The 21,150-nt window shown below is 41.6% G+C and overlaps 2 protein-coding genes across 3 annotated transcripts in view; one reads left to right on the forward strand and one right to left on the reverse strand.

Annotated features, from left to right (window-relative positions):
- The window catches only part of LOC140703761 (uncharacterized), a 343,653-nt gene that overhangs the window by 145,688 nt on the left and 176,815 nt on the right, over positions 1-21,150 (forward strand). The window lies entirely within an intron of this gene.
- On the reverse strand, positions 22-3,652 carry LOC110069923 (uncharacterized). 2 transcript variants are annotated; one of them, XM_078387410.1, is made up of 2 exons: positions 2,628-3,652; positions 22-2,543 (listed from the first exon to the last, which is right to left on the reverse strand). In XM_078387410.1, the coding sequence occupies exons 1-2, from the start codon at positions 3,650-3,652 to the stop codon at positions 686-688; spliced, it is 2,883 nt and encodes a 960-aa protein (XP_078243536.1). In that variant the 3' UTR covers positions 22-685. The 2 variants fall into 2 exon arrangements, with proteins under 2 accessions (XP_078243536.1, XP_072843259.2); XM_072987158.2 differs by having other exon boundaries at positions 22-3,652.

Consider the following 21,150-nt stretch of genomic DNA (forward strand, 5'->3'; position numbering starts at 1 on the left):
AAAAGATGCAGGTATTTAAACTTAGGTTATAGGACAATTTTAATACATATTTCAATCAAAAATACAAATACATTTATTGTATTATTTACTTACTTATTTAACTTACTAACTTATTTACTGCCCATCTGGCAGGCAAGGCCTCTCTGGGCAGTTTACAACAATTATAGACAGAAACAATAAAATAACAAAATAAGTCCATAAAACATTATGTTGTCAAGTAGTCCTATTCAGGTTTCCTGCTGTTCCCCTCTGTTTTCTGTCCCATGCGACAGTCACTTAAAACACTGGAGCTCATAATCTAGTATGACAGAGATTACATTTTGAAAACACTTCAAAGTTCCAAAGAACACAATGATAAAAAGGAAAAACCCTTATCATTGTCAATGAAAGATATGAAAAGTAATTTTTCTAAAAGCTCTCATTTTTAAACCACCTCGGAAGCATAGTTAAAAAACATTTTAGATCAAAAACTCTGGATCCCATAAAGTTAATTTTTAAAAATATTATTCAAACAACTAAGGTTATCTCTACAGCTGAAGCTTAATCCACCTTTTGTGTATTTCTATGGTTTCTCCCCCATTTCGTTTCTTGGAGGACAATGGAGGCTATTGTCTAATTAAAGCTTTCGAAACTTGATGCATTCATATGGTTTCTTCACAGTGTAGGTTCCTTGATATGAACAAAGCTAACTGAAGCTCTTTTTAAATTCCACACATTCGTATGGTTTCTCCCCAGTGTGAATTCTTTGATGTGTCCGAAGGCTATTGTTGCGACTGAAGCACTTTCCACATTCTATGCATTTATATGGTTTCTCTCCAGTGTGAGTTCTTTGATGTGACCTAAGGTGACCACTCTGACTAAAGCCCTTCCCACATTCAATGCATTTATATGGTTTTTCCCCACTGTGAGTTCTTTGATGTCTATTGAGTACTTGGTTGTGACTGAAACTCTTTCCACATTCCATGCATTTATATGATTTCTCCCCAGTGTGTGTTCTTTGATGGGATGTAAGGTTACCACTCTGACTAAAGCTCTTTCCACATTCTATGCAGGTATATGGTTTTATCCCAGTGTGGGTTCTTTGATGTGACCTAAGGTCACCACTCTGACTAAAGCTCTTCCCACATTCCATGCACTTATATGGTTTCTCCCCAGTGTGAGTTCTTTGATGTATATTGAGTTCATGGTTGTGACTGAAACTCTTTCCACATTCCATGCATTTGTATGATTTCTCCCCAGTATGTGTTCTTTGATGGGATGTAAGATGACCACTCTGACTAAAGCTCTTCCCACATTCAATGCATTTATATGGTTTCTCCCCAGTGTGAGTTCTTTGATGTATATTGAGTTCATGGTTGTGACTGAAACTCTTTCCACATTCCATACATTTATATGATTTCTCCCCAGTGTGTGTTCTTTGATGGGATGTAAGGTGACCACTCTGACTAAAGCTCTTCCCACATTCAATGCATTTATATGGTTTCTCCCCAGTGTGAGTTCTTTGATGTATATTGAGTTTATGGTTGTGACTGAAACTCTTTCCACATTCCATGCATTTATATGATTTCTCCCCAGTGTGTGTTCTTTGATGGGATGTAAGGTAACTACTCTGACTAAAGCTCTTCCCACATTCAATGCATTTATATGGTTTTTCCCCAGTGTGAGTTCTTTGATGTATACTGAGGTTATGGTTCTGACTGAAGCTCTTTCCACATTCTATGCATTTATATGGTTTCTCACCTGTGTGGGTTTTTTGGTGTGACCAAAGGCTACTGTTGCGACTGAACCTCTTTCCACATTCTATGCAGTTATATGGTTTCTGACCTCTGTGGGTTATTTGATGTGACCTAAGTAGACCACTCTGACTAAAGCTCTTCCCACATTCGATACATGGATATGGTTTCTCCCCCGTGTGAATTCTTTGATGTGTCCGAAGGCTATTGTTGTGACTGAAGCTCTTTCCACATTCTATGCAGTTATACGGTTTCTCACCCTTGTGGGTTATTTGATGTGACCTAAGGTGACCACTTTGTCTAAAGCTCTTCCCACATTCAATGCATTTATATGGTTTCTCCCCAGTGTGAGTTCTTTGATGTATATTGAGTTCATGGTTGTGACTGAAAATCTTTCCACATGCCATGCATTTATATGATTTCTCCCCAGTGTGTGTTATTTGATGGGATGTAAGGTGACCACTCTGACTAAAGCTCTTCCCACATTCAATGCATTTATATGGTTTCTCCCCAGTGTGAGTTCTTTGATGTATATTGAGTTTATGGTTGTGACTGAAACTCTTTCCACATTCCATGCATTTATATGATTTCTCCCCAGTGTGTGTTCTTTGATGGGATGTAAGGTGACTACTCTGACTAAAGCTCTTCCCACATTCAATGCATTTATATGGTTTTTCCCCAGTGTGAGTTCTTTGATGGGATGTAAGGTGACTACTCTGACTAAAGCTCTTCCCACATTCAATGCATTTATATGGTTTCTCCCCAGTGTGAGTTCTTTGATGTATACTGAGGTTATGGTTCTGACTGAAGCTCTTTCCACATTCTATGCATTTATATGGTTTCTCACCTGTGTGGGTTTTTTGGTGTGACCAAAGGCTACTGTTGCGACTGAACCTCTTTCCACATTCTATGCAGTTATATGGTTTCTGACCTCTGTGGGTTATTTGATGTGACCTAAGTAGACCACTCTGACTAAAGCTCTTCCCACATTCGATACATGGATATGGTTTCTCCCCCGTGTGAATTCTTTGATGTGTCCGAAGGCTATTGTTGTGACTGAAGCTCTTTCCACATTCTATGCAGTTATACGGTTTCTCACCCTTGTGGGTTATTTGATGTGACCTAAGGTGACCACTTTGTCTAAAGCTCTTCCCACATTCAATGCATTTATATGGTTTCTCCCCAGTGTGAATTCTTTGATGTATATTGAGTTCATGGTTGTGACTGAAAATCTTTCCACATTCCATGCATTTATATGATTTCTCCCGAGTGTGTGTTCTTTGATGGGATGTAAGGTGACCACTCTGACTAAAGCTCTTCCCACATTCAATGCATTTATATGGTTTCTCCCCAGTGTGAGTTCTTTGATGTATACTGAGGTTATGGTTCTGACTGAAGCTCTTTCCACATTCTATGCATTTATATGGTTTCTCACCTGTGTGGGTTTTTTGGTGTGACCAAAGGCTACTGTTGCGACTGAACCTCTTTCCACATTCTATGCAGTTATATGGTTTCTGACCTCTGTGGGTTATTTGATGTGACCTAAGTAGACCACTCTGACTAAAGCTCTTCCCACATTCGATACATGGATATGGTTTCTCCCCCGTGTGAATTCTTTGATGTGTCCGAAGGCTATTGTTGTGACTGAAGCTCTTTCCACATTCTATGCAGTTATACGGTTTCTCACCCTTGTGGGTTATTTGATGTGACCTAAGGTGACCACTTTGTCTAAAGCTCTTTCCACATTCCATGCATTTATATGGTTTCTCCCCAGTGTGAGTTCTTTGATGTATGTTGAGGTTTTGGTTGTGACTGAAACTCTTTCCACATTCCATGCAGTTATATGATTTCTCTCCAGTGTGTGTTCTTTGATGGGACGTAAAGTGAGCACTCTGACCAAAGCTCTTTCCACCTTCCATAGATGGATATGGTTTCTCCCGTGTGAGTTAAATGAATTCTACTGAGCAGACATGCATTTATGTGGTTACTCCACTACATAAGTTCTTTCATTTGACGTCCATTCCTGTCCACTTGGATTTTCAATTCTGTTTTCTTGCTTGATTATCAGTTCCTGCCTAGGATGCCCAGGTGTCGTTGGGCAATTCTTCTTCTGTTCCTCATCTGGTAGGGAAAAAAAGAATACAAATAACCACTTCAGAAATCTGCAGGGATAAGGAAAGATGCATTGGGGATGTACCTGAGTCTTGGAGGAGGAAGGAAATACAGGCAAGAAGGTGAGGGAAGAGAATCATGGAGGGCAGAAGGCCGTATTCCTTTGGGATTGAGGTGAGAAGGGCACTTCACTGAGGGAGCTTTTGGGGAGAGGAGTCATGAAGGGAGGATCATTTCATTTGGTAGAGGCAGATTTACAGCCTTCCCTTATTAGGGTAAAATTATATTATGGAAAGTTTATAATTATGTGATTTACTTATTCCATTAGAATGCTTTTTAATGAAAATGTGGCAGGAGGAATTGAAGTTTACTTTGTGATTATAAAAGAGGCTTATTTAAAGAAATATTTAAGGAAATTGTCGTCATTTAGTCGTTCCATTGTGTCCGACTCTTCGTGACCCCATGGACCAGAGCACGCCAGGCCCTCCTATCTTCCAATGCCTCCCGGAGTTGTATCAAATTCATGTTGGTTGCTTCGATGACACTGACCAACCATCTCATCCTCTGTCGTCCCCTTCTCCTCTTGCCTTCACACTTTCCTAACATCAAGCTCTTTCCCAAGGATTCTTCTCTTCTCATGAGATGGCCAAAGTATTGCAGCCTCAGCTTCAGGATCTGTCCTTCCAGTGAGCACTCAGGGTTAATTTCCTTTAGAATGGATAGGTTTGTTCTCCTTGAAGTCCAGGGGACTCTCAGGATCCTCCTCCAGCACCACAGTTCAAAAGCATCAATTCTTCGGCGGTCAGCTTTCTTTATGGTCCAGCTCTCACTTCCATACGTCACTACAGGAAAAACCATAGCTTTGACTATTCGGACTTTTGTTGGCAAAGTGATGCTTTCTAAGATGCTGTCGAAGTTTGTCATCGCTTTCCTCCCAAGAAGCAGGCGTCTTTTAATTTCTTGGCTGCTATCTCCATTTGCAGTGATCATGGAGCCCAAGAAAGTAAAATCTGTCACTGCCTCAATATCTTCCCCTTCTATTTGCCAGGAGGAAATTGTAGAAGCTGTTAAAAAGGAAAAGAAAATCGCCAGGTGCAGATGGACTTCCAGCTGAATATTACAAAAAATAAAATAAAATTGGAAGATGTATTGCTTAATTTATATAAGGAACATCTGGAATTCATAGAAGGGAGAAATACCACCAACATTGTCTGAAGCAACGCTCTATCTTATATGTAAAGCAAAGACATAACAAGTAACTGCTACTTCCTGTGTTGTTTCGATGCTGTAAGCTGGAGTGTCCTCTCCAGAGCAAGAAGCCTGGGCAAAATAATATGTAGGATATGCTGTTACCCAAGCAGCAAATTCCCCCCTCTCCACGTCACTGAAATAGTCCAATGGAAAAACAAGAACCAATAGAACTGGTTCCAGCAACGTCGCAGGAGTTGCCAGAACAACATGAATTGCCTCCGGCTCTGGAGTTTGCCTCAAGGTTAACTCCTGAAGCCTTTTCCATGAGTGGATATAGCCACAAGGCAGTGGAGGTTTAAAATTGGAGTTTTCCTTCTAGATGGGCTGCCTTCCAGAGCTGATGAGCCCCACCTACCCAGCCATGGAAAAGCAAGCTTCTTTCCTTCCTTCTGCAAAAGCCTACTCATATTCAGGAACCAAAGAGCACGACTGCTTGTCAATTTTACAATGGAGGACTGCTTTAAGAATGCTTTACATGAGCTTCAAATGAACATCGTTATTTAAATGATGGCCCAGATCTCTGAAGTTAAGGCGTTGTTTTCAGGATGGAACAGAAAAGAAGAGGATCTGAAGATGCCAGACTAGCTTATTGAATCAGAGGCAGCACCAGAGAGAGTGACTTTATCTGTTTTTAAAAAGGATGGTAAAACCACCAAAAAGGAGGCCAGAATAATCAATGTGTATGATGAGAGGGAGGGTCAGGTGGATGAACGAGGGAGTTATATAAAGGAGAAGATTACTCCAAAAATAGACATTAATTTGATGGGAGAACATTCAAAGCAGGAAAGTGGGAAGGCGAAACTGGAAGGGCAACAAAATGTTGAATACAGACTAGATATTGACTGGCTTCAAAGGCAGAATATGATTGATAGAGGGATAAATTTAGTAAATTGGAGAGAAAATGGCTTAAAAAGATTTTATAGATGGCACTTTAAAACTAGTAAAGAGGATGCAGGAATTTAATTTTGGGTTAAAATGCTATAAGTAATTTGGGATTCTGGTCTATACATGGAGCTGGGAAATATAACAAAAAATTGAAAAGTTACTTGCTGAACGATTTAAATGGTTTGATAAGTACATATAACTTAAATAACTCTTAAATTAGAATACTCATATTGAATATAATTGTTAGACATTATTGATGACAAGATAGATATACAAAGACATTAAGTAATATATGAATCATAATATGACTATGTAGCTAAAGTTATCTATATAGATATCCTTTTTCTCTTTAAAATATTGTTTTTTTCCTTGATTGTAAGTACTATTATTTTGACATTTAACTGGATATAATAAGGATGCTGGGATACAATCATACAGGATATAGTGGTAGAAACTGTTGTTTTTTACATATATGGGTAATAGATAAGCATAGAAAAATCTTAATTTAGAATGTTTTATGTTAAAGATAATAATAGAAATGTTTGAATGTAAGATCAATATAGGTCTAAGTTTATATTTTAGATAATGCATGTATGTTAATCATTATAAAGTTAGGAAGCTAAATTTTATTTATTTATTTATTTATTTATTTATTTATTTATTTATTGCATTTATATGCCGCCCATCTAGACATAGTCTATTTTGATCTTAATAATGGTTTAAATATGTTAGTAGGGTAATATGGTTTATGAAGTCAGAATTATGTATTAGATGAATATATGGAAATTACCATTTACAGAAAATTTACAAAAAAATAATAGAAAGAACTTTCAACGAAGAGAAGAGCGTCGGATACTTTGAAATTCAAATCACAAAGAAAACAAGTAGACTCTTCAAAGACAATTATATGAAATTGATTGAAGAGATACAGAATAGCTTGGAGAGATGGGATGAATCACAGTTGTCACTGATGGGAAGAATAGCTACCATCAAAATGAATATTCTACCAAAAATTCTACTTTTATTTCAGACAATTCCTGTGATATTAAAACAATCATTTCTCCAAGAACCTAACAAGATAACCATGAGAATTGTCTGGCAGGGTAAAAAACCAAGAATCAAAATCAAAGCAATGCAAGATGCCAAAAAGAGAGAGCAGGTTTTGGTCTCGCAGACTGGATATTGTATTACAAAGCCTGTGTATTAGTTTGGATAAGGGCATGGGAAACTTTAGATAATGATACACTACTTATGGTTATTGTAGGTTTTTCAAGCTGTTTGACCCTCTTCCGAAGGTTTTTCTTCCTAACATTTCACCAGTCTCTGTGGCTGGCATCTTCAGAGGACAGGAGTTAGAACTCTCGTCTGTGTTCTGGTGTAGTTTGTGAGATAGTTGAGTATTTATAGCTGTGGGATTAACTTTGGGGTGGACTTGTACTTTTCAGGAGACTGGGTGATTATAGTGATCAGGGTGTTTTTTGTTATGGGTGTATTTTTGTGATAAGGGGGGAGATGGTCCGTTGCTGTGATTGATGGGTGTATTCGTTTAGTCGTGTCCGACTCTTCGTGACCCCATGGCCCAGAGCACGCCAGGCCCTTCCAATCGTCCACTGCCTCCCGGAGTTGTGTCAGATTCATGTTGGTTGCTTCGGTGACACTGTCCAACCATCTCATCCTCTGTCGTCCCCTTCTCCTCTTGCCTTCACACTTTCCCAGCATTAAGGTCTTTTCCAGGGAGTCCTCTCTTCTCATGAGATGGCCAAAGTATTGGAGCCTCAGCTTCAGGATCTGTCCTTCCAGTGAGCACTCAGGGTTGATTTCCTTTAGAATTGATAGGTTTGTTCTCCGTGCAGTCCAGGGGACTCTCAAGAGTCTCCACCAGCACCACAATTCAAAGGCATCAATTCTTTGGCGGTCAGCTTTCTTTAGGGTCCAGCTCTCACTTCCATACATCACGACAGGAAAAACCATAGCTTTGACTATTCGGACTTTTGTTGGCAAGGTGGTATCTCTGCTTTTTAAGATGCTGTCAAGGTTTGTCATCGCTTTCCTCCCAAGAAGAAGGTGTCTTTTAATTTTGTGGCTGCTGTCACCATCTGCAGTGATTATGGAGCCCAAGAAGGTAAAATCTGTCACTGCCTCCATATCTCTCCTTCATGGATTGCTGCCTTGTCGTGGCGAAGGGGCTTGAGTAACTCAGAGAAGCTATGGGCTATGCCGTGCAGGGACACCCAAGACGGACAGGACATAGTGGAGAGTTCCGACTAAACGCAATCCACCTGGAGTAGGAAATGGCAAGCCACTCCAGTATCTTTGCCAAGAACGCCCCATGATCAGAAACAAAAGGCTAAAAGATATTACGCTGGAAGATGGGCCCCTCAGGTCGGAAGGCGTCCAACATGCTACTGAGGAAGAGTGGAGGACAAGTACAAGTAGCTCCAGAGCTAATGAAGTGGTTGGGCCAAAGCCGAAAGGACGCTCAGCTGTGGATGTGCCTGGAAGTGAAAGGAAAGTCCAATGCTGTAAAGAAAAATACTGCATAGGAACCTGGAATGTAAGATCTATGAACGTTGGGAAGCTGGAGGTGGTCAAACAGGAGATGGCAAGAATAAACATTGACGTCCTGGGCATCAGTGAACTAAAATGGACAGGAATAGGTGAATTCAGCTCAGATGATTATCATATCTACTATTGTGGGCAAGAATCCCGTAGAAGGAATGGAGTAGCCCTCATAGTCAACAAAAGAGTGGGAAAAGCTGTAATGGGATACAATCTCAAAAATGATAGAATGATGTTAATAAGAATCCAAGGCAGACCATTCAACATCACAATAATCCAAGTTTATGCACCGACCAGCATTGCTGAGGAGACTGAAATTGAACAATTCTATGAAGATTTACAACACCTTCTAGAACTGACACCAAAGAAAGATGTTCTTCTCATTCTAGGGGACTGTAATGCTAAAGTAGGGAGCCAAGAGATAAAAGGAACAACAGGGAAGTTTGGCCTTGGAGTTCAGAACGAAGCAGTACAAAGGCTAATAGAGTTTTGTCAAGAGAATAAGCTGGTCATCACAAACACTCTTTTCCAACAACACAAGAGGCGACTCTATACATGGAAATCACCAGATGGGCAATATCGAAATCAGATTGATTATATTCTCTGCAGCCAAAGATGGAGAAGCTCTATACAGTCAGCAAAAACAAGACCTGGAGCTGACTGCGGTTCTGATCATCAGCTTCTCATAGCAAAATTCAAGCTTAGACTGAAGAGAGTAGGAAAAACCACTGGGCCACTCAGGTATAATCTAAACCAAATCCCTTATGAATACACAGTGGAAGTAAAGAACAGATTTAAGGAACTAGATTTGGTGGACAGAGTGCCTGAAGAACTTTGGATAGAGGCTCGTAACATTGTCCAGGAGACAGCAACGAAAACCATCCCAAAGAAAAGGAAATGCAAGAAAGCAAAGTGGCTGTCCAACGAGGCCTTAGAAATAGCAGAGAGGAGAAGGGAAGCAAAATGCAAGGGAGATAGGGAAAGTTACAGAAAATTGAATGCAGACTTCCAAAGAATAGCAAGGAGAGACAAGAGGGCCTTCTTAAATGAACAATGCAAAGAAATAGAGGAAGATAACAGAAGGGGAAAGACTAGAGATCTGTTCAGGAAAACTGGAGATATTAAAGGAACATTTTGCGCAAAGATGAACATGATAAAAGACAAAAATGGGAGGGACCTAACAGAAGCAGAAGACGTCAAGAAGAGGTGGCAAGAATACACAGAGGAATTATACCAGAAAGATTTGGATATCCCGGACAACCCAGACAATGTAGTTGCTGACCTTGAGCCAGACATCCTGGAGAGCGAAGTCAAGTGGGCCTTAGAAAGCCTGGCTAACAACAAGGCCAGTGGAGGTGATGGCATTCCAGTTGAACTATTTAAAATCTTGAAAGATGATGCTGTTAAGGTGCTACATTCAATATGCCAGCAAGTTTGGAAAACTCAACAGTGGCCAGAGGATTGGAAAAGATCAGTCTACATCCCAATCCCAAAGAAAGGCAGTGCGAAAGAATGCTCCAACTACCGTACAATTGCACTCATTTCACACGCTAGCAAGGTTATGCTCAAAATCCTGCAAGGTAGGCTTCAGCAGTATGTGGACCGAGAACTCCCAGAAGTACAAGCTGGATTCCGAAGAGGCAGAGGAACTCGAGACCAAATTGCTAACTTGCGCTGGATAATGGAAAAAGCCAGAGAGTTCCAGAAAAATATCTACTTCTGCTTCATTGATTATGCGGAAGCCTTTGACTGTGTGGACCACAGCAAACTATGGCAAGTTCTTAAAGAAATGGGAGTGCCTGACCACTTTATCTGTCTCCTGAGAAACCTATATGTGGGACAGGAGGCAACAGTTAGAACTGGTCATGGAACAACTGAGTGGTTCAAAATTGGGAAAGGAGTACGGCAAGGCTGTATATTGTCCCCCAGCTTATTTAACTTATATGCAGAATACATCATGCGGAAGGCTGGACTGGAAGAAACCCAATCCGGAATTAAGATTGCCGGAAGAAATATCAACAACCTCCGATATGCAGATGATACCACTCTGATGGCAGAAAGTGAGGAGGAATTAAAGAACCTTGTAATGAGAGTGAAAGAGGAGAGTGCAAAAAACGGTCTGAAACTCAACATCAAAAAAACTAAGATCATGGCCACTGGTCCCATCACCTCCTGGGAAATAGAAGGGGAAGATATAGATGTTTATTCTTGCCATCTCCTGTTTGACCACCTCCAGCTTCCCAAGGTTCATAGATCTTACATTTCAGGTTCCTATGCAATATTTTTCTTTGCAACATCGGACTTTCCTTTCACTTCCAGGCACGTCCACAGCTGAGCATCCTTTCGGCTTTGGCCCAACCACTTCATTAGCTCTGGAGCTACTTGTATTTGTCCTCCACTCTTCCTCAGTAGTATGTTGGACGCCTTCCGACCTGAGGGGTCCATCTTCCAGCGTCATATATTTTAGCCTTTTGTTTCTGATCGTGGGGCATTCTTGGCAAAGATACTGGAGTGGAATTGCCGGTTCCTACTCCAGGTGGATTGCATTTAGTCGGAACTCTCCACTATGACCTGTCCGTCTTGGGTGGCCCTGCACGGCATAGCCCATAGCTTCTCTGAGTTGCTCAAGCCCCTTCGCCGTGACAAGGCAGCAATCCATGAAGGGGATGGGTGTATAGGACTCCGGAAAAACTGTCAAAGATTTATACAGAGGTGTCAAGCGTGTCTTGGAAGTGTAAATCAAAAGAGAGACATTTTTACCGCATGTGGTGGACTTGTAGAGAAGCGAAGCAGTACTGGATAGTTCTGCATACTCTGTTGCTAAAAATGTTGCTTTATAATATTCCATTGAATCCAGAATTGTTTCTACTGAACTATAAACCTGTTTATTTATAGTTTTTCTATACTATATAGAAAAAAACAAAGACTTACTGAGTCATACATATATGAGTAGACCTTTGGTCTAGATGGGCGGGATAGAAATCCTATTATTATTATTATTATTATTATTATTATTATTATTATTATTATTATTATTATTATTATTATTATTATTATTATTATTATTATTATTATTATTATTTATTGTCATTGTAAGTATATACACAGTATACCATACAACGAAATTAATAATAATAATAATAATAATAATAATAATAATAATAATAATAATAATAATAATAATAATAATAATAATAATAATAATAATAATAATAATAATAATAATAATAATAATAATAGTTACAGCAGCTAGAATTCTGGAAACTGGAGTCACCAAAACAAGAGGAGCTCTTGGAAAAGATCTGGGAAGTAGCAGAGATGGACCTTTTGTCAGAAGGGCTGAAAGACTGTCCAACACAAAAGGCAATTGAAAGATGGGATCTATTATACAAATAGTTTGAGTCAGTAGATAGAACTGGATAAACATATGAGACGATAAGGAGCGAAGACACAACACCACTGTCTGGCTCTAGACCCGAGATGAGGAGTTGGAAAAAAACACCTAGACTTCTCATGGGGAAAGGAGGCGTGATGGGAATGGACTGTCCTTTACGCCCATTGTTCAACATCTAGAAGGGACGAAGAAGATGGGTGGTGCCAAGAAGATAGAAAATGGAGGATGGTGCCACATGGACAGAGCTGGAAGTGATTGGAGGGCTTAGAGAGCTTCCAGACTCAGATGCCTGATTCCAGTTTCTAGGCAGCCATTTTGTATGCTTTATATGCTAAGATGTTGTATAGAGAGACAGATTTAAAGGGGGGCTAACCGTTGCCTACCCTTAAAGAAGCTTTTTTTATTTTATTTTTGCTAGTTGAATTTTGTTAAGATTCTAACTGCAGTATCTTTTGGAAATGTAACTTATGCTTTGCTTATGCAACAAACTGAATATCTCTAAAGACTTTATTTTTCAATAAAAATTTATCCTTAAAATCCTTAAGATTGGTTTCTTGAACAGCAAGTCTGCTGAGCCTGCTTCCAGAAGAGTTGTCAGGCCACAGAATGCTACAGAGTCCTTTTTGCCTGAGCTTTGTTTGTCCTGGCAGACGCCAAAGCTCATGAGTTTTCTCTGTTATTTTTCTTGCTTAACTTTACTTAAGTACAAGCAAGGGTTTTCTTTAGAACAGACTTGTGGTGAGGGGTTTGTGTTACGTCCTGGCTGAGTCACCTGGACTCTGCTCAGTTATTTAGGAGTACACATATGCCCGGACACACTCTGTTTGGGAATCGAGCAATCCTTCTGGGGATGGTGGGTTCTGACACCCTTTACCCAACTACTAATCTAAAAGAAAAGAAATAAGAAAAGAAAATGTGGCAGGGGGTTACTTAGCGGTTACAAAAAGGGGATCATGACTTTAAAAAGGTTGGGATCTTAAGGAGAGATCACCATTACCAGCTATAATGATAATCAGTCGGGAAAAGGACAATACAAATTGCAATAAATCTGACATGACTTTGGTTTGTTAAAATAAGGGAAAAATATTTAGGAATAAATCTTACAAAAATTGGAAGATTTTATAAAGCCAAATTTTGAGAAGTTGAAATTAGAAATTAAATATAAATTAAATTATGATACCGTTTTCCCTGAAATAAGACCTAAACTGAAAATAAGCCCTTGTATGATTTTTTCATGATGCTCGTAATATAAGTCCTACTCCAAAAATAAGCCCTAGTTAAGTGAAATCCCGCTCCCCACCATTGTGCAGCAACCAGAAGATGACATGACTGCATTTGAATAAGTGTAGATGGCTGTACATGACAAAAATAAAACATCCCGTGAAAATAAGCTCTAATGCCTATTTTGGAGCAAAAATTAATATAAGACCCTGTCTTGTTTTGGGGGAAACAGGGTAGGAAGATCAACTATCACGGTTTGGTAGAATTGTCTTGTGTAAAATGAAAACTGTACCACAGAAATTTTTTAAAAATCCTTATTTTTTTATTCTCAAGGATTGTAGTGAATTTTCCAGAAAATTAGAAGGGAATTTCTCAACATTTATTGAAGAGGAAAGAAACGTTAGAACTATAGTTTGATTAGCAAAAATGAATACAAGGGGGGGGGACGACAGTGTTGGTCAATATGTTGCAGCTAGATTATTGAACTTAAGAACGGGTAAAGAGTAGTTAGTGGTAAATGCAGGGAAATGACCCAAATCTGCAGAAATTATTGCTCAGAGGGGGAGGAGATATTTGACAGTACAACAAGTTTAATCTTATGGATTCGAAATGCTGCATATTGTCTTGGAGATGTGGTCATGTTATATTTACTTATTTTCACATGTAGTGAGACTGGGAAGCAAATTTGAAAATTTGGAATACAGTATTTGAAGAAATTGAAAACTTAATGCAACTTGCCCCTCAAGTTCCACTCTTAAGAGTGGGCTTGGGCAAAAAAGGAGTTAATTAAAAAAAGTTCATGATTAGTTTGCCAGATTAGTGATTGCAAAAAACTGGAACTGTGAGTGTGGACCATCAGGTTTGCCCTTCTCAGAGGTATCTCTCCCCTCACCTCCCGTGAGACGCAGAATGGAAGACTGGCCCATATCCAACTGTTTCCGTTTCTCCAGGGGCTCTGCCTCCCATCACCTTGGTTTCCATCTGTGAAGTGTCGAAGAAGAGCCCCTGAAGCAGGATCAGACCCCAAGCCCAATCTGATCCCGCAGGCAGATCACACTCTGAGCCGGTCGATGGGAGCTGATTGTGAGAGAACCCCAGAAGGATGATGGCACCTCTGCTCCTTCTTCCTGATTTATTTCGCCAACTGGCACTTCAGAGGCACTCGGGGCAAAAGGCCCTGGAGCCCCCTCTCCCATCGGGACAGCTTCCCCTGAAAGGAGACACTGCATCCTCGATTGGAGCACAGCCAAGACTTTCAAGGACATTCCATGAAATGCAAACATCCCTTCCTAAGATAACACCCTTGTTGCTCAACAAGACGTCCAGGAGGTGAAAGATGTCTGGAAGTTTCTCTGTTTATCTTTCACACATTTCCAGATTCTCACCAAAAAACACTGCCATGATCACAGCCTTCTTACCTGCTCTCTTCAACATATCTTTACAGGGTCTGCCATCAAGGGCTGCATGTTTCCACTCCACCCCAAAGAAGGATTTGGGTTAGGCCTCAGATGCCACCCCGATGCCTATGGAGGAAAAGACAGAGGAGGGCTGAAGGATGCCATTTCTCAGGCGTTGACATCCCTCACCATCGAACACAAGGAAGGGAGAAGAACCTGATGTGTGACACCTTTTCTGAAGAAAGACATGTATGTGTTTTCTACACAACTGGGCTTCAGTTTTCTAAATCAAAAATAAAAGGAAAAGGAGTTACCACATTCTTTGAGTGTAGGTTGGACAGATGGGGCACTTATTTATTTTCCTCCTCTGCTTCATTTTCCAGAGGGGTAGCAGGGTGTTTTATTTCATTTCATTTTTATATCAATAACTACAAATGCCTGGCTACCACTTTCAAGATGCTCAGAGGGACTTACTTCCAGGAAAGTAGATTTAGAATTGCAACCTAAAGATGGGGTCCTTCCCTAGTCATGAGAAAAGCAGATTGGACAACAACAAAGGGAGTGTGTTTCTTTATTTCATTTATTTCAACAAGTCTGCTCAAAGCCCTGCTAACCCAATAAAGCAGCATCAACAGCAGAAGGAAAGAAGAAAGCAGAATACCGGCCCAGGACATAGTAAAGGAGTATTTTAAACTCACCAGCTATTTCTTGGATCATCTCTTAGAGGGAGGCATCAAGGTGTGCTTAATAATGACATTGAGAAGTGCACAGAATCCTGGACTTTAGTTGCGTTTTATTTTCCCTCTTCTCATAATTGTCTTGTCATCTCCTACAGCATCAATATATTTTTCTACACTTTTAACTTATATTTATTGTACTGTATCCTCATTGCACTTTATGATTTTTGATTTTCACCTCTATATATTGATGTTATTTGATTTTCGTCCCTATGTATTGATGCTGTTATTTTGTTACTTTGTTGTTTTATGTTAATTGTTGTAAACCAGCCAGACTGTCCTTTGCTGCCAGATGGGTGGTATATAAATCAAATAAAACAAACTAACTAACAAATAAATCAATCAATCAGGGAACGCCCAGGCACAGCCTGCCTCCCTTCCATCAGCTGACTTCTGTTTCAGGCCTGGGAATCAAGACTTGAGAAGTCCAGGACAGAATGTTCCCCTTCCTTCCTTACATCATTTTTAATTCCTTAATTTGGACTCACTCCCTTGCTCATTCCACATGGAGGAGATCCACCAGCCAGTCTGCAGAACTTTATCAAGGCAACCTCAAGGTTAATCATTAACTGATATATGTGAACGGGATATAGAATTAAATCCTGGGATAGCCTTGTTATCAATATTTGTAAATGTGGAATATGATATGATGACTAGAGAGTTGGTTACCAATTAATTAATACCAGCCAGATCAATAATAGCTAGAAATTAGAAATCAAAACTTGAATTTCAAATGGAAGAATGGTATAATGAAATATGGAACATTGCTATAAATGATAAATAACTTACAATTTAAAGGTTAAGAAAGGAGAGATTAAAAAAATTATAATATATGGGGCAGATTTATTGGATATGTGGTAACAAGAGGGAAAGTTCCAAATGAGGAATCAATGCAGTTCAGGAGAAGAGGACAATAAAAGAAAAAGAATAAAGACAATGGAAAAAGATTACTACAAGCGATCCTGACGAGGGTGGAGGGGAACACAGTTGATTTGGATTTTGGTTTATATATTTTATGTTGAAGTTTATTAACAAAAATTAAAAAATATATCATCAGAGTCTGAAGTACAGGTGGATGGTGTTAAGCAAAATTCCCCACTCTGGCTTGTCTGTTCAGGGGGAACAAGAAGGGAGCCTTGAAGGGGAACCCCTACACCCCAAATCAGAATGACCAAGGTTTGCCTCTTATCAAGACGACCTGCCTTTGGTGACCATGGGGTTTGGGGTGAGCAGGATTCACACGTATAAAACAAAAAAAAACCCAACCTCAATAAAAAGCAAAGAAAACTGAACACCAACACTCTGCACATGATCAGAGAGTCAGTGTGCTGTAGCAGATGGACTACCAGACTGGAAACCAAGAGAGCTGGATTCAAATCCCTGCTGGACCAGGGAAACTGAGAGAAGAGAGTGGGTAGCAAGGCTACGTAAGCCACCTCTTGAAATCTCACTTACCTTGCAAATGTTGGCGGGATCCGGGATTCGGCTTTTCGTTTTTGGTCCCAAAAGAAGCAAAGAGACATCAGCTCACCCCTTCCTAGGAGAAAAGAAAAAATAGAAAAGATCAGCCCGGAGGCTTTACGGATAAAGCAAACAAAAACATTTCCTTCAGGGATCTGCCTTCCTCATGTTTCTACTGAACGGGGCCACATCCCCATCTCTCTCTCTTCTTCAGGCAGCAGAACAAGAGGAACAGAAAGGCAGCCAATAAAGAATCCACAGGAAGGGAGGAAGGAAGGAAAAGGGAGGAAAAGGAAGGAACATTTCATGCTGTTCTCCAAGCTAAAAGCTCCCACCGTCTCAGTGAGGAGGGGGCAACAGCAGGGAATCTGAGAGCAACAGGACCTGCTTCCCGCTGTAACATATGATGAAAGTAACAGGAAACAAGATTGTATTACTACTATTTATTTAAAATATTTTTACCCTTCCTTTCTCCTTTAAAAGGACTCAAGGCAGGTTACTTTAATCACTAAAAGGCAACATTTAAAAGTTAAAAACAGCAAGTCTGGAAACCTTAAAAAGAATCAATTCAAAGGTACACTAAAAATAGTAAACAAAATCAACATCTAGAAAACACCAGAGCCCCTGTGATGAGGGTTGGACCAGGCCCTCTGTTATCAGGGAAGCATTTATTGTTTCTGTTGCTTCAAGGATCCCAACACAGCGGACGTCTCCAAAGGGACTCCTTGGCCTCCGTGCCAAGTTCCCTGTGTTGTGGAGTTGCCAACCCAAGGCGGGCACAGTTCAGGTCTCAAAACTTTTCTCGCCTCCTGTCTTCCAACCCCCAACCTTGCTTAGGCTTCACTCTTCCCTTTGAGCTCACTGCCAACCTCCCCCTCCCTCTCTTGATCAATGAGGCCCTCCTAGGCCTTGTAGGGAGGAAACCCCGGAGGTGGGATCTTTTGAATCCTTCTCCCCTCCCCCCGAGGAGACCCACAGGAAAAAACTGCCTTGCACAAAAGTTGAGCAAGACAAACCACAACGAGGCACAATTGGCAATGAACGGAGAAGCAGCTACCCCCTCCCCGGACAGGGACTTTGGGAAATCCAGGAGTTCCTGGACGGCACTTTCCAGAAACCCAGGCAGAGCTATTTGGGAAGGCTTCTGGGAACTGCAAGCCAAGAACACCCGGGTGACCCAATTGTCTAGGGGGAACCAACTGCTCATGGGGAAGGGCCTTATCTTCAACTCTTCAAGACCTTCTTGAGCGTCCCCTTGGATTCAGCCACAGATGGGGCTGATTGTGTTTGTGAATGCAAGTTCCCTTTGGGATTCATCGGACCTTCCTCCTGGGATATAAGAGGCATGAAAGATAAAATATTTGCACAATATTCATGTCTTAATTATTAAAAACACACAACGTGAAACACCTCAAATTGTTATTCTATTATTTTGAATTCCATCTCCAAAAGTAGTTCAAATTGTTTCTAACACTGCTTTGGGAGATGCAGATCTTTCTAAGACATCTGAGAAATGATATCAAAATAATAAAATTACAGTAGGAAAATATTAGCAGCTCCCAACCACAGCAAGCTGAATCACAGGGGAAGCTGGTGGGAGACAGAGTGATTTGATTTCCTTATCCATGAATGTGCTCTGTCCTGCTTGGTTGCGGATTATGCTGATCAAATGACCCATTCACAGTTCCTTTAGCCCAGAGGTGTCAAAATTCTTTGGCCATATCGGCATTATGGTTGCCCTCGCTTCTATCTGTAAGACTATATAAACGTATTGACTCTTTATAATATTAAATATTATCCTCATTTAATTTTTAGTGTTATTAGTACTAATGTAAGTTATTACTAGCTCTGAAAGTAAAAGTCTATGAACTAAGTCTTGTAATGAGGGTGAAAGAAGAGATTGCAAAAAAACATTTTTTTTGATGTTGAGAGAGCTCAACATAAAAAAAAACAAACTAAGATCATGGCCACTGGCCCCATCACCTCCTGGAAAATAGAAGGGGAAGATATGGAGGCAGTGACAGATTTTACTTTCTTGGGCTCCATGATCACTGCAGATAGAGATAGCAGATAGCAGCCACGAAATTAAAAGACACCTGCTACCTGGGAGGAAAGCGATGACAAACCTAGACAGCATCTTAAGAAGCAGAGACGTCACCTTGCCAACAAAAGTCAGAATAGTCAAAGCTATGTTTTTTTTCTGTCGTGATGTATAGAAGCGAGAGCTGGACTATAAAGAAAGCTCACCGCTGAAGAATGGGTGCTTTTGAATTGTGGTGCTGGAGGAGACTCTTGAGAGTCCCCTGGACTGCAAGGAGAACAAACCTATCAGTTCTAAAGGAAATCAACCCTGAGTGCTCACTGGAAGGACAGATCCTGAAGCTGAGGCTCCAATACTTTGGCCACCTCATGGGAAGAGAAGACTCTCTGGAAAAGACCCTGAGTTGGGAAAGTGTGAAGGCAAGAGGAGAAGGGGACCACCGAGGACGAGATGGCTGGACAGTGTCTGCGAAGCGACCAACATGAATTTGACCCAACTCCGGGAGGCAGTGGATGACAGGAGGGCCTGGCGTGCTCTGGTCCATGGGGTGAATGTATTCCCACCACGTTGACGCTTGATCGTGATTCTAGCGAGGGCTTCTTGGTCCTGTCATCCCGGCATCCTGGAGGGGAGGGAAAGGGAGGGTCCCTCTGCATGGCCCCCCACCGCCACCCCACCCCCAGGAGCGCTTACTCTCCTTTCGGGCGCAGCGCCTGCCGAGTCCGGCTGTGCCGGTGCAAGGCTTGGCTCGGCGGGGGACCGAGGGGAGGGAAGGCGGGCAGGAGGCGGTCGCTGCTCCCTCGATCCGGGAAGGGCCAGGTCGGGAAGGGGGGGAAACTGGGAGCCAGAGCCTCGGCCGGGACGATCCCTCCGCTGGCCTCTTCTCGGGACCCTTCAGCCGCTCCGGGAGACGTTTTCTGCAGCCCAGGTGCCAAAAGCAGGGCGGTCTAGACTGCGCAGGCGACTCTGATTGGCTGCGGTTCCCCTGTTGCTCCCGCCTCTCGCTTGCAATTGGTGGCTCTGACAGGATTGGCAGGGAGCGGCCGTTGGGGGGGGCTGGTTTCGCGGGAGGAGGGCAGCCGTTCTTCTTGAGGCAGGCGCTGAGGAGGCGGCGGCAGAGGCTTTGCAGGGCAACCCCGTGGCTTCTTCCTCGCCCGCCTTTTCCTTCAGGGCTCTTGGCCTCCGCAACCTCTTCCCCCAGTTCCATTTCGCTACAAATCCCCTCAGACAGGGTGGACACACAAGCCGTTGATGACCTGAAGTCCCAGAGGGGGGAAAGCAGCACTAGTGCTTCTCACGCTCTTGTGAGAGGAAGGTGGAGGCGGCCGGCCAGGTTCACCCCCCTGGCCAGGCGGCAGGGCATTTGTGGCCATCTCGCCCATGCCCCCCGGCCGCAGCCCACCTGGAAGCTTGAGCGGCTCCCTCTGTCACGGCAACGTCCTGGGCGCAAGGAAAAGGCACTCTGCACATGTTCCAATGCTCTGTGGCTCCTCTGCAGAAAGAATTGGGACATTGCCACTTGGCCCCTGGGCGTTCCCTATACCTGACCTGAAATGGATGCTTGCCCTGTGTTGTCTTCCCAGCCCCATTCAGGATTCTTAGGGGGACTTCAAATAAATAAATATTTATTAATTTACAATGGACTGTAAAATCATAAAAGCACCATATACTAAATACAATAAAGACAAAATACAACAAACCCTATCAGTGGAACAAACACTCCTTTAAATTAAAAAAAAAATTCATAAAACCCATTTTGAGTCTCTCAGCACAATATTTACAATTGGTAGGAGGAAGCCTCATTCAATCTTACTCAGCTTCCTAAAACCAGAGAGGAAGGGTGACTAGTGAACCTCTCCAGGAACCTGTTCCAAAATGAAGGGACCATGACCGTACCAGTCTAGTTGAAAGGAAGGCTCCCCCTTGGTTGTAGCTGGATGTTGTTGTGTGCCTTCCAGTTCCCAACTGATGGCAAACCTATAAACAAGTCACTCCCATGTCTTGTCCTGAACAGCCCTGTCCAAGTGCTGTGAATTCAAGGTTGTGGCTTCTTTTATGGAGTCAATCCATCTCGTGTGTGGCCTTCCTCACTGATGTCTTCAGCTTTCCCATTTAGGGCCACACCAGGGGAGAGGAGTCCTCAGCCAATCATCCTAGCCTGACCCTGATCTCTAGAACCTTTCTGATCTGTATCCCCAAACCTTAAAGTGGGTTGAGTTTCTCCCAGATAATCCTTCCATTTTGGACAGTAATGGATTGCGTTGTATGATTGTCTTTATTCTATTTTCATTATTAGTTTTAGTTTTATTTACCCTATTCTGTTTTATTTATTTTTATTTATTTTCTATCAAATCAGTGT

Source organism: Pogona vitticeps, chromosome 2, assembly GCF_051106095.1.
Source record: "Pogona vitticeps strain Pit_001003342236 chromosome 2, PviZW2.1, whole genome shotgun sequence".
Classification (NCBI taxonomy): domain Eukaryota; kingdom Metazoa; phylum Chordata; class Lepidosauria; order Squamata; family Agamidae; genus Pogona; species Pogona vitticeps.

Bases quoted from the DNA above. Each gene is read 5' to 3' on its own strand.
- LOC110069923 (XM_072987158.2), bottom strand. From the start codon at position 3,652: ATGGAAGGTGGAAAGAGCTTTGGTCAGAGTGCTCACTTTACGTCCCAT.